We start from the raw sequence: 14,565 nt of genomic DNA on the forward strand, positions 1-14,565 counted from the left end.
CCTCCCCCTGCACATCCTCATCCCTCTGCTTCCAACCTCTCCCACCCCTCTTGGATCTTTATACTCATTCTGCAATAATGATTTTATTTTATATAATATTTATCCTTGTGGGATTTAGTAATTTCACTCAGCATAATGCTCTCCCGTCCCTCCCAAGTTAGGTAATAATTTACAAAATTTCCGTGTGCTGTATAGAATTCCATTATGTGAATCCACAATCCATTCTCTTTTTGTTGGACTTTTGGGCTGTTTCCATTGTTCTTGCGATGGTGAATAATGCTGCTATGAACATTGGTGTACAAATCTCATGAATTTTTTTAAAGGCTACCTCTGTTTTCCTATAATATTAAAGATGTTGCATGTATCCAAAACTATTTTAATTTCAAAGTGCCTAAGAAGCTCAGCAGTTCTTAGCCTGGATATTAGGTTTCACATGATCTCTGTCTTCCTGTCAACACCATATGGGTGTGATGGAGCTGACAGTTATCATGTGATTGTTGGGTGAACCGTAGCTGACCTTCTGACAGGTTTCCTAAGGGAGTAAATACAGAAGAGGAGAACTCCCATCCTTCTCCCATGAAGCAGCTGGTGGATTCCAATAGGTATTGAAATAAAAAAAATATTTTGGGTAAAATATTTCCATATATTGGTTAATCCTATGAACTTTTATTTGCATTTATAAACAATACTGAGAAAGTGTCCAATAGGACCATCACAAAACCAATTAGGGTTTTTCAGAGAGGAAAAGAAGCAGAAACACTTTGCTTCCACACAGTATCTGCTCTGCCTGTGGAAGTTACAACTCGTGGCAGCTCCGTGTGTATTGGGGTAAAACTATGCTCCGCAGGGTTTTCAAAGAGTGATTTCATGGATGTATATCAACAGACTTTGATTTGAAATAATTCTTGGTGCACTGAAAATGTTCACTTGATTGTCCATGGATGGCCTAGACCAATTAACACCAAAAGCAGAAATTTTGTCGTTAAGTCTCTTTTGGTTAGGGGTTCCTAGTACTTGGAAGGGACTAATTGTACACTGGATCTAAACCATCAAGAAGGAAGTGTGTTACCCTTCCAGGAGCCTGGTAAGGAAGGTGCTTAAATGAGGTGATGACTATCCTGGCTGGCACTGCAGCAATTCCTGGCTGACAGAGGCAGGGAACAGAGAGTGGGGAAAATGAGGGAGGCGAAGTTATGGGATGGAGAACCAGAACACATGGGGCAAGCGGGACTGGAAACTTTTAGGGGCAAGACGAACTGAAGAACACCTAATTATAAATTAGAAAGATGAGAAATTTTAAGAACAATAAAACAAAACAAACAAAAAGGTTACTACTGCATTTTATTTTAAGCCAGCAAGGTGTTCTGGATGTTTCTTCAATGGACTTTTCCTCTGCGATTGTTTCTTCTCCCTGTCCATATTTTCCATGCTGCTGATCCACTACTTTAATCCGTTTTCCATCATCTATTTTCATGGGCAGCTCTCTAGGCCTTTCTCTTTAAAAATTTTGTGATAAAAGAATAAAAACCTTCCCAAGGGTTAGGAGGAAATGAGTAAGACCTGGTGGTACTTTCAGCAACTAGCAGCGTTGCCTTTTTCTTTTTTATTTTATTTCTTTAGTTGTTTTAGAGCTTTTATCAATTACCCCTCCCCGACTCTGAGCAAAAATTGCACACGGGTTGTCTCAGGGCACACAGTAGTTCCAAAGGCCCTCGTCTCCACAGACTCACAGACATGCAAGTGGAAAACACCATATAAACAGTGGAAGAGCCAGCAATAGAAACTAGAATGTTTCATCTAAAGAAACCGAACACATGCACAGATACACACTAGTAAGCAGGATTTGGCTTTTACCCTTGCAGTGTTTCTTGAAACCTGACTTCAGGCTGAGCTCAGATTTCTCAGATTGCTGAGGATCTTCACTCAGTCTGCTATGAATTAGTTCACTATCTTCATGTTTTTTGAATATGGTTAGTTTTTCACTTTTTAAAAAAAAAATTGTTTGCTAAGTTTCAACAGTTCTATAATGTGAAGATGCCACTCTTTATACATATGTATAAAAGTAAACTATGTGGAGTATGATACACTGATACAAAGTTTTACAAATTAATTACAAGTAAAATATATAAATTACAGTGAAATAAAGGAAGGCTTGTGGTTCAGTCTTGAGGCAGGTCGTTTAGCAGTTGTATTGCTGTGGAAAGACAAAGAAACACTTATTAATTTATCATTAGGATACATGAAGGTGACATGTCAGCCCTTTAAATCTCTGTTTTAAGCAAATATAAAGTAGAATGATCTCAATGTCTTCAGAGTTTTGGTCAACAACTCTTGGGGCCCAGGTAATGTAGACGAAGTGTTTCCTAAACAAACCAGACCTGTTGTTCTTTCTGAGTGAAAGCTGCCGAAGGGCCTGTGAAAACTACACGTGCTTGGCCTGGTCTGGCCCTGCAGAGTTCTCACAAAGAGTTTGTAATCCTAGGGATTTAAAAGATAATGCTATTTTGTACAGTGGTGGGCTCAAGGTGGAGAACCTTTCAAATGAAAGGCTACTGAGTTAGAGATCCAATTTTTCTAATGTAAAACCTCTGTCCCTTGAAGGTGTCCTCTGTCTTACAGAGTTAATACATCTGCACAGCAGCATCTGAGAAGAAACCCCTCCCACAGTGAGGGGGAGAAGGCCAGGGTGAACATCACTCCCTGCCAATCACGTTAGCAATTCTGATGGTTAGCATTTTCTGCCTGTCTCCAAAATGCTCTAGCATCAAAGTCAAATGAAGCTCCACCTAGCTAAATCTCTGCCTTCTCTGAAATTCAATACGAAATTTAGGTTGTTATTGTGTACTGACAAGTTGGAACCAACCCATAGGTGAGTCTCCAGTGGTTGGTTTTTGGAAGGTAGTTAATCACATGAGAGATTGTCCATCCTTCTCCTGGGTTGGATTTGAACTATCTTACCTTTGGGATTGCTGTGCACTTTCTTAGCACTAGACCACCAGAGATGGCTAGGTTGCTTTATAGTAATTCTGAGAGAACTCGTCTCTGCTCCACACCAACACCAAACCAACAAACAAAACCTCCCAGGTTGCCTCTGAGGTGATTTGGCCTCACGGAGACTCTAAGTAGTAGAGTTGGAGCCGTTCGCCCCCTGGCTTTTCAGCTACGAAGCTTTGGGAAGTAGATCACCCCCCAGCCTTTTGGCCAGCTGGATGAGTTTACCATATGCACCACCTAGGGTTCCCCTGACCAGCTCTCTTTGGAAAAACTACATATTGAGTTTCCCACTGTGTTCTTTTCCTGGAAATTTGGCAGGACTCCGAAGACATTATTAACCTTGCTATACTTGCTTGACAAGAAAAACTTTCTTTTTTCCTAACACTCAGAAATCAAGTTTCCATTTATTTAAAGCTTTTCAGGGTGGCAAAAGGATTTAGTTTTCATTTAGTTTTGCCTTATTTGAAGAGAAAATCAAGACAAGAGACCTAGAGTCAAGGGAATAAATGGTTTGAGAAAATGCAAATGAAATTAAGTTTCTGTTTACCTAATGTTATTTCACAGACTCAGACATAAAGTAGCAAAAGAATAATTTAGGCCTAATCTGGGCTTCCATTACTTCAGTGAAATACATTCTATCTTTGAAAATATAGAAATAAGAGTTCCTTGTTACTAACAAATGCATACTTCTCTCCTCACTCATATCCCCAGGAAACAAGTGCTTCCTGGTTTCCTTTCACAGTGAAAGGCTTTTCATGAGCTGTTATTCAACGACTACCAGTTACTCTTCCTGCTTAACTGCTCAGGCATTTCTGTGACTGACTCCTTATTAGGAAAGAACTATATATAGTCCAATGAAACTGGGTGTCAAATACAATTTAAGGGCAAGATTGGCACAAAATGTCCGGGACAGGGGGAAAGCTTTCCCAACTAGGTGATTTTAGACATATTATTTAATGTCTTTGGAAGCCATAATCTCATCTGGAAAAAGAGCTCAATGGTAACCATAATTTATTATACGATGAGCAACATTAAGACTTGAACTGTGGCCTCCCAAAGTATGTGTTATAAATCTCAACCTCTATTCTTGGTACCAACAGCCAGGAAATTAAAAGACATACTGTTATGGGAAAGTCTGATGTTAGGGACCTCTCCAAAGTACTGAAGAGAAATGATGTCACCTTAGAGACTAATGTGCGTCTGATACAGGACATGGTCTTTGCAATCACTTGCTATGCATCAGAGAGCTGGACAATGACTAGGGATGATAGAAGGAGAATCGATGCCTTTGAGCTGTGGTGTTAGAGAAGAGTACTGAATAGACCATGAACTGCTAAGAAAACAAACAAGTTCATCCTAGAGGGGGTTAAACCAGGCTGCTCCTTGGAGGCAAGGATTCTGAAGCTTCATCTGACGTACTTTGGACATATTGCAAGGAGGGAACAATCCCTGGAGAGGAAATTATGCTTGGGAGATTGGAGAGACAGAGCAGGAGAGGAAGACCCTGGATGAGATGGATTAATTCAATGACTGGGGTAAGGGGTAGGTGTGCCAGAGACAGTGCGATTGGCACAGGATAGAGCAGGGTTTAGGGCTGTTGTACATAGGGTCGCTATAAGTTGCAGATGACTCGACTGCACATAGCAACAACAACAAAAGCAACAATGTTTATGATTAACAGCTCTGATGGCCTAATGGTAAGAAGCTGTCTTCAATCCCAAAGGCATGCAGTTCGAATCCACTAGCTGTTCCAAGGGAGGAGAAGGGACAATCTCTCCCTGTGAGACTTATTGCTTCTGAAAATCTGCTGGAGGGTCAACAACTATGAATCATTTCTAATTCGATGGCACACCACCACCACCACCACCACATGTCTATGGATAGAATCCCATTTGGAACGGAATTATCTTTGTTATGTCAGTGAGATGAGATTAGTGTAGGGAGCATCGTAAATCAATCTCTTTTAAAAATGCAAATTAATTGAACAAGAGAGCAAAGCGCAGAGAGAGGGAAAGAGATGTCACGTCACATGAGGAGTACTCAGGAGAAGTTCAGAGTCGTGGATCTTCCTCCATAGCAGACCAAGAAAGACTTCCCCTAGACTGGTACCTTGAATTTGAACTTCTAGGAAGACCCCAGATGAGACAGATTGATACAGTGATGACTGGAATAATGGGGATTGGTATGTCAGAATTAGTGAGACTGTCTCAGGACAGAAAAAGGTTCAGAGCTGCTGCACGTAGGGTCTCTTTACATCACAGGCGACTCAACCAATAACATTCTATGAGAGGTTTGGAAGCAGGAGTGGCATCCACTTCTTAAACAACATGCCTCTGGAAATTCTATGACCTTTCATAAATGTTGATAGTTGCAGAGGGGCTTCAGTTCTTTTGTTCATTGGGTTGCTAAGAGTCATGCTCGACTTGAAGGCAATCAACAACAACAGTCTCCTAAACTGAAAAAAATAACTTTCTGTTTGCTAACTACCCTCTTTTATGGTGTGTGTGTGTGTGTGTGTGTGTGTGTGTGTGTACCATCAAATCAGATCTGACTGGTACAGGAGGAGACTGTCTCTCCTTCTCCAGCAGAGCATCTGGTGAATTCAAACCGCATATCTCTGGGATTGCAGTGCAGTTTCTTGTCACTAGGTCACCAGAGCTCCCTTTCTTTTTTATGGTATTTACGTTATGAAAAAACCAAAAGCCCAAACTCTTGCCATTGAGTTAGAACCAACCCAAAGCTGACCTTCAGCAGATTTTTGAGAGGCTGTAAATCACACAAAGATGTTACGTGTCGTCCTCCTTGGAACACCTGGTGGGTCCAAACCACCTGTGGGTTAGCAGCTCAGCTCCATAAGGATGACACTACCTGAGCTTCCTACAGAGCTATCAAAGCAGCATTCTAAAACTAAGGCAGGATTTAATTATGACAGTGGGATGGTCTGCTGGGAGACCAATGAAATATGGAAGTAGTTCTGGAATTGGGTATCAGGTGGAAGAATTTCACAGTACCTAATATTAGGAGTTTAGATTTCCTGGGAGAGAAGAGGCTGTAAGCGGAATTATGGACATCAAAGGAAGTTGTGGTGAGAGCTCAGCAGAGAGGGAACAGACAAAGTATCTACTGTCTTGGAGAACACTTAGGGTATCAGCAATAGAATGTTAATTAAAGGTAGTCATTAAAGGTGCTTCTGACAAGGCTTTAAGAGAAAATGCTAAAAGTGTGATTGGACAATGAAGAACAGATAATGCTTTTAATGCTGTGGCAAAGAATTTGTGTGAATTATGCTTAAATATGGAAAGTCGAATGGATACGGATGAACTTGAATATTTAATTGAGGAAATTTCTAAACAAGATCTTAAAAGGTCCGTGTAGTTTCCTTTTGCCAGTTACAGGGAAATGCAAGAGGAACAAAACAGACTTAAAAAGGAATTGTACAAAATGAAAACAAACAGTTGGAAAATGATGTATACAAACTGTAGATATGTTCTAGATTTTCACCAAAAAAGTGGCTCCACCATCTTTTGTTAGACATTAAGCCTATGCTTGCTGGGTTGCCAACTATCATAGCAGAAAAGCCACCAGTTTAGATTGAAGGGAACAGAGAAAGATTGGAAAGAAAGAATGTGGTCTACCTGCTGGAATTTCCCCATCATTGTACTTTGAAACACGTAACTTACAGTCTGTATTTCATAGATTTACAAATGAACAAGAATTTTGCTCCTGGGTGGAATACACCTCACCTTTCATCCAGATTAGATTATGATGATTCAGAAGATGAAATTGTGGATTTGAGATGAAGTGTTAGACTGACGGTGTTTTACATATGGCAAGCTGGGACAAAAGATGGCACATTATGGATTGAAATGTGTCTCCCCACAGTAAGTGTGTGATTACAATTCTTACAAAGTCTATTCTTGGGGTTACAATCCCATTTGGTAATGGGTTTGTCTTTGTTACATTCATTCGTTAAGATTAGTGTAGGATACACTTTGAGTAAATCTCTATTGTGATAAAAAAATTTTTTTTTGTTTGTTTGTTTGGTTGGTTGGTTTTTTTGTGAGTAAAGCCCAGGTGAGCAAATGTAAAGAGCCCGTCAAATGAAGATAACCCAGGAGGAGAAGCTCAAAGAGACAGGGCCCTTCCTCCAGATCTGGCACAAAGAGAAGGGCTTCCCCTGGCATCAGCACCCTGTATTCAGACTGGTAACATCTGAAACTGTGAAAAAAGAAATTTGTTTGTTGAAGCCACACATTTACGATATTTCTGTTATAGCCATGCTAAGACAGTGTTTAGTTCTGCCTTTTTCTTTTTTCTCTCCATGTTGAAAATAATGCTACTTTAAGGTAAGCAGGTGCACCCAAAATCTTACCTGTTGACGAGAGCAGCAATAGCCACATATGCCCCCAAACATCCCGTTGATCGCTTGAACGAGACACAAGATGAACTCAATGCCCCCAAGAACCAAGAGGATAGAAAACAGAGTCACGTGCCATTCCACAGCGTGCTCGGGTTCAACACACTCGGACCATTTGGCATGATCCAGAAGGTACCTGTGAATCAGAGGAGAATGTACGACATGTGACTGCAGTCAGTGGGATGTCTCCTAAGCTACCTTTTGACTCATGGTAGGGACTCAAAATTTAAATGCCAAACGGCCATCTGAGGTCACTTTGCTAAATCTTAGGAAAGCTGGCTGAGGCCATCTCTGACTGTACATAATACTCTGTCATTAAATTGGTTCCAATCTATAGCGAGCCTACGGCACCCAGAGAGTGGAAGTTTTGGACTCCCAAGATAGAACCGACTCATAGCTGGCCCTCCATTGTGTTTTCAGAGGTTGGATATCCATGGGAGGACACTGTCCACTTTCCTCCTGCAGAGCAGCTAATGGATTTGAAGTGTGAGCCGTTGAAGAGTGGACAGCACAACCCTGGGCCATCACAGCTCCCCAGACAGGGCACAGAGAACTGTCTGATAGCATTTCCGAGGCTGTAAGTCTTTAAGGAAGCAGACAGCTTCGTTTTTTCTTCAGCGGGGTGGCATGTGGATTTGAACTGTCAACTTTTCAACTCACAAATGCTTAACCACTGCACCACAAGGGCTTTTAATAAGCTCGGAACACTCATTGTCTTCCTGACTGAGAACCACCCTCCATCAGGATTCTGAGGCTGTAATCTTAGTGTGGTGACTGTTCACGGTGGCGAGGAGCTGCTGGTGGGTTCCAACTGTTAGGGATGTGCGGCCTTTTGACTCCCAACATCACACAACTGCTGACTACCCCATCAGAACCCCTCTACGTGGCTAAGATACACACATGTGTCATGTAGAAGATTGCTTGGCTAGCGAGATACTATTCTGAAAAGTCTAAAAATTCTATCTCTGATTGTTGTCTTGGAATGTTAGGCTTTGCTACATTATGGAGTGTTTGAATTCTTAATGAAATGAGAGTCAGTCATGTAGGGAGAGAAAGCATTGCTTTAAACTCACAGAGCACTAACATTCTTCTTATCACTTCTTCACACCACCACAGGACAAAAGGGGTTTGCAATTTGAGATCTGACTCCGGAATGGCTCATTGAGCCAACAAGAAATTCAATTTTCTCTCTTCTGCATATCAATGGGATAAAATTTGGTTTTAGGCATCAATTTTTTAAAAATTGTTTTTTATTGCATTTGGTTATTGGATAATCAATGGCTTATGACTATTTAGGCATTGCTTATGAGGCAATCCCTGGACAAAAATGACATAGAAAGATGTTTTCTTGCTATAATGGGTTATGGAAGGGTGGTACAAACAAACAAGTATAAGAGAAACCTTTACCTGAATTCCAGATGGATTCATATGACTTTTTATTTGGAATTGGGTTTGCATAGTAATTTATACACTTGTGCACATGTATGTAGATAAATATTTTTTACTAAGTACAGTTAGTACATTCTCAATAATTATGAATCAGGATTAAATAATAATTTGGAACACAAAAAATTGAGACTTCTTCAAGAATCTGTTGTTCCTTCACAAACTGCCATTGGCTTGTATTTGTTGTGGGTGGACAATATCAATAGCTAGAATATTATGCACTAGCCTCTGTAGCGAGCATTTTACAGAAAGTTCCTCTTTGACCCTCATGACAACTATTAGTCTTATCTGACAGGTGAAGTAACGAAGACATAGAGTGGTCAGCTCCCTCTTTCCTGCTCTCCTACAGAGAGTAAACACAGTCACTTACTCCTCTCGTGGTTTGAATCCTTCAGCAACAACAAAGGAAAAAGATGGACAGTCTACTCTGATGTGATTTATAGCTTCTGAAACCCATTGAAGGATCAGCTATGAGTTGGTTATGACTTAACAACGATGAGTTGGAGTTTGTCAGAGTTTATATCCATGTACGTGCACCCATTGCCTAAGCCATGCTTGACATGAATCTGTGCTAGTATTCCACTGGTTGAGTGAATCACTGAATAGATTATTAGGTGCTTATTTGATCTGGGTATTTGCTACTGTATGCGTTCAGGAGACAGAAATGCATGGCCTTGTAAGGAGTAATTACTTACTGTCCCTCCGTGTTGGAAAAAGTGTAGTTCCACTGGCCATTGTTATTAAGACACATTGGTCCTTCTGTTAACGCCACGGCTGCCACAATGATGCAGTAGCTGGACCCTGCAATTCCGATGAGAGCGGCCAGTACAGAGGAGAGCATCTAGGAAAAGGAGAAGCATAGACAGTGAGCCACAGAGGTCATGACTGCACCGTGTGAGCCACCTCTGTGCAGAGGGAGGGAGAGGGCCTTACCGCACATCTCTTGCCACAGCTGCGGTAGCCGCAACATCCAGAGCAGTCTTCGTGTTCTAGTCCAGTGAAGACAGATGCCGCCAGGAGGATCTGGCCGGGAGACAAGCAAACTACAGTTATTTTTCAATCCCCAAGTTCATCCAGGACAGTTAAACATCTTACAGAGATAGATGTATCCTTTAGACAGAGTAGATTAGCACTGAGTAAGAGGTAAAATGATTTGCTTTCAGGGAATGCTTTTCACCTCGAAGAATGGAAAATTTCGAGGTGGGGGGAAACTCTAACTGTAGTATCTGCTTGTTTTCAAAGCATTCTTTAGGATGAAGGTGGAAAATGAAATGTGAGAAAGAATAACCAGAATAACCTCCATTGGTTTATGCAGTGAGAGTCCATGACATAGCCCCAAATGTAAACTGTCACAGAAATGCTAAACTCTGCCTCTTTAAGACAGATTTTTTTTTTAAATAGAGAAGATAACAACAAACTCCTACGACAATAATTATTTTTTTCCTAAATAGCTGAGAAAAGAAAACGCTCTACAGTAAGTGTGAAAGTCCTCTTGTAAAACACAACTACACGATTTTAGCTCCAAAATACAGTTCTTTTCACGTATGAAATATTTGAGTGCAAGATCAAAGGCCCCATCGCAAGTATAATGCTATGATCAGAACAGATTATCTTAATGTGATTATAACACTTAAATTCAAAGCAGTATTTCCATATTATAATTTCTGTATTAGGTTTAAATGTTTTAATATTCTTTACCAAAGTGGGAGAAAAATCTAGTACAGTATTAACGACTCCATTTCCAGAAATCTGTTTAAATGTCTCAATCCAGGCATTATAAAAAAACAAACTCAAGTCTGTCTACATTCTTTCCATGCTGTGGTGGAAGCTAATACTTTCAGTCCAAAGATTGGCAGACACAATCCCTCCCAATTCAGCTAAAAATACAAACAAAACCAAATAACCTTGGAAAATACAACACATTCCACCATTAGCTTCAGACCCTGGTCCGCTGCTAACTGTAGGATTTTTCCTAGATGCCACTTTCCCAGATTAAATGAAAAGGGGCAGGGAATAATAGCTCTTTCTAAACAGCGATACATTCAGAGTTTAAACATTTTTCCCCATGGTAATGAACAGAAGGGAATTTGGACTGAAAACTTTGTTGATTTAGACAGAGAATCAGCTCACTTCTACCTCCTCTCTAGATCAAAACAAAAAAGCAAACAACCAATCCAGTTTAGAACTAGAAATTCTTTCAAATCTAATTGAAAAGATAATGTCTATTCTGTAACTGTAAAGTAAGACAGTTTGCCAAAAAAGTGATTCCCTTTCAGTGGAAAGAGGCTTTTGTAAAACCACAGTTAGTACAATTAATAAAGGCTGTCTCCACTTTTAATCTGCTTTCAAAAGAAGAAAGAATTCCCCCCCATAACAATCCCCCACTAGATTTGAAACTCAGAAGTACAGAGTTAGCAAGAGAGAACGTGTTAGTTTGCAGTGATCTTCCTGACTTACCAGAATCCCCCCTCCTGCGATCCCGGAGGAGAACCACACAAAGCGGCTGAGGTGGTTCTCAGCAGCAAATTTTGTCTCCGCATTGGGAAAGTAAAGCAGGATATTGGCTATAATGCAGAGGGGTGCGAGCCCCCACAGAGAAAGTCCGATGCAGCGCGCGCATTTCCCGTAGCACATGGTGATGGCAGGAAGGAGCTCAAGCAAAGGCCCAGGCCAGGTGAGTGAGAGGTGCCTGTGCGGGGAGGAGAAAGCACAAACGATTCCCAGACGATCCCTGTGACTTCTTAAATACTCTGAGTTCTTAGTCACTGGCAGCAGGAGGCCCTGTGTTTTCATTGGTCCCCAGTGCAGCCTCCACAGGGAGGGAGGGAGGGAAGGGGGTGTCCCGCCCTTGGAATGAACTCCTGGATACAAGCGAAACCAGAGGCAGGACGTGAGAAACACTCTCAGTCATGGACACAGACGGAGTGATTAATCCCCAACAAGGGATTCTCTGTGTCTCCTTCACAAGAGAAAGAATCCACAAAAAAGCTTACAGCTTACTAGTTTACTAGGTACGCATATGTGCGTCCTGTCTCCGCATGTCAGGGGTCCCACACGCTGTCTGGACACCCTCCCCAAACCGAGGGCTCTGTGCTCATCCTCACCTCCGGCCCACTAAGTCCAGGACCTGTCAGTTTGTCTGTCAGGCAACTTGAGTGGTTTCCGTCTTAAAGACCAGATGTCCAGGCTGCTCTCACTCAAGGGATTTGAGATGATTGTTGGAGAAACAACAGTTGACCTTCTTTCTTGGGCTTCCAGTAAGCTCTACAGGGACAGGTCCTGCTGTCCAGGCTGTCTGGGATGAGACAGACATCACACCTGCCTCCAGATCAAATCTGCACCTAAACAAAGATGCCCTCAGTCAGCACAGAGGGACCAGGCTTTTGTCCACGCCTGAACATTGTTGTTGGCCAAATCAATGCCAGGAAAGGCCCTGAAAGGCCTGCAACTGAGGGGCGGGGTCAGGGAGAGAAAGTAAAGCAAACCAAAAACCAGAAAGGAAGGGGCTTGGAAAGCAGAAGGGAAATGAGGACAAGTGAATGGATAACTCTGAGAACTATGATCCACTGAGCAAGATAGCTTTTGTGAACTAGTGGTAAGAAGCTCCACTGCATTCCCAAAGGCATGTGGTTCAAATCCACCTGCTGCTTTGTGGGAGAAAGCTAGGCAGTCTCTTCTCATGCGATTTACTGCCTCTAAAACCCTTTGGAGGATCAGCTATGAGTCGGTTCGAATGTGAAGGCACACAGTAACTGCATTAAAGCTCCAAGGGAGCAAACAGTTTGGCTCCCAAGCAGCTTTGAAGATCTGCCCTAGATCGCTAAGTAAAGACAGAGAATGGTACACGTTAGACAAGCTTTCTCATGTGCATGCCTTGCAGAAGAAGGGCCTGGATAGTGAATAAGATCCGCTCTCAAAAAGCAGGTTGTTCTGGTAGGACAGAGTAGCCAGGGGGGGCCTAGAGCTCCAGGGATGATGTCATCAGAACAGGCTAGAGAACATGTAAGGGAGAGAAGAGACCAAGATGGGAGACTGTTAGTGAAGAAAATGATCAAGGCTGGTGCACCCAGAGGCTGAGACCAGAGTTGGATGACATTGAGTCCAAACCAGATGACCTCAAAGTTTTTTATGCTGTCCCTCCTGGCTAGCTGTGGATACTCAGAAATTCTCAAAGTGACAAGGAGCACGCAGTGCAAGTCACACATCAGCTACCCCCCACACCAAGGTGCGCAAGTGTGTGCAAATTCTTCATGCCAGGCTCAAGGGCCAAGACATGCCAATTTCAAGTAGGTCAGCTTGGGTTAGCGATGTGGCATCTGGACTGTACAGGAGAGCGATAATCTAGACTGGCTGGAGGAAATATAGATGAAAATCAGAATGTAGGCAGAGGAGCCTGGAAGAGCCCCACAGCTCAGCTGGAGCGAGCTAGTCCTCCCAAGAATATCTTCAAGCACCACTATGTGTCCAGTGGACACGTATCCTCTGACCAGTGTTTAAGTCTTCTTTGGAGACATGATTCCACCCACAGTTACAGGACTTGGGATAGTAACACAGGTGGATAACGGGATTCTTTGGGAAAGCATTGTGATTCTAATCCTCTAGGTGGAGGGTCAGCGAAGGAGTGAGAGACCTTCAACGAGGTGGAGTGATTCAGGGTCTCCTGCAATGGGTTAAAATGGATCAGGGATGATAAGGATGGCTCAGGATAGGACAGGATTCAGATCTGTTGTTCATAGGCTCACTATGGCTTGATGGGACCTAGAAACAACAATATACCACTTGAAAAGGGAGCACTTGGTGGCCTAATGACAAGGAGTTGTATAGCCAAACCTAAGACAGTGGTTTGAATCCACCAGGTGCCCCAGGGGAGAAACATGGGCAACCTCCTCTCATTCCATTTACAGCCTCTGAAAAACCACTGGAGGAGCATTCCGTTCTGACTTGATGACACACAACAACAATAATAACAACATACCACTTGGAGGCCTAAATAAGGAAGCTCCTATATTGACTTTGACCCCCTAAGTAGATAAATTCCCTTCTTTCCCCCTTTATCCGGGCCCTAAAGCTTACAGGGCAAGGGAAGGGAGTAAGGGAGTAAGGTTTGCAACAAGGAAATGCAGAGTGAGATGTCAGCTCTGCTGACATGGGCCTCTGTGGATCTAGGCAAATCACTCACATTCTTGGGATTCTGCTTTCTTGTCTATTTGACCTACAGCAGAACTACTAGTCACTCCTCAGGAGATGGGCAATTTTCTCCAATAAAGATTTACAGCCCCAGAGATCCAAGAGAGTCATCATGAATCAAAGTCATTGGGGGTTTTGTTTATTTATTATTTTATGTAACCCGTTTCTGGGGATTGTTTAATAATAATGTACCCACTTCCATAAAAAAGATGTTGTGGTGTTGAGTGCCATCACGTTGATTCGGACTAATAGCATCTTAGGTCCAACAGATGAAAGCCCTCCGCCAGCACCTGTGCCATCCTCACAATCCCGTCTCCTCTCTGCTCCATTGTTGCAGTAATGGTCTCAGTCCATCCCGTTCAGTGTCCTCCTTTCCATCATCAACCCTTCCCTTTTGTGAGTGTGCTGTCCTTCTCCAGGGACCGGTCCTCTCTGCTAACCTGCCCACAATGAAGTCTCAGCGTCCCCGGCTCTGGAGTCTCAGCGTCCCCGGCTCTGGAGTCTCAGGGTCCCCGGCTCTG

The 14,565-nt window shown here is 42.5% G+C and overlaps 1 protein-coding gene across 1 annotated transcript; it reads right to left on the bottom strand.

Annotated features, from left to right (window-relative positions):
• Positions 1-1,191: 1,191 nt before the first annotated feature.
• Positions 1,192-11,491, bottom strand: TM4SF1 (transmembrane 4 L six family member 1). Its single transcript, XM_006895575.1, is given in 9 exon segments — positions 1,192-1,267; positions 2,094-2,110; positions 2,112-2,164; positions 2,429-2,442; positions 3,286-3,314; positions 7,367-7,547; positions 9,553-9,698; positions 9,791-9,880; positions 11,315-11,491. Coding segments are annotated over 9 exon segments (783 nt in total).
• Between the last annotated feature and the right edge of the window lie 3,074 nt (positions 11,492-14,565).

Source organism: Elephantulus edwardii, unplaced genomic scaffold, assembly GCF_000299155.1.
Source record: "Elephantulus edwardii isolate Elephantulus edwardi_28Jun2011 unplaced genomic scaffold, EleEdw1.0 scaffold00169, whole genome shotgun sequence".
Classification (NCBI taxonomy): domain Eukaryota; kingdom Metazoa; phylum Chordata; class Mammalia; order Macroscelidea; family Macroscelididae; genus Elephantulus; species Elephantulus edwardii.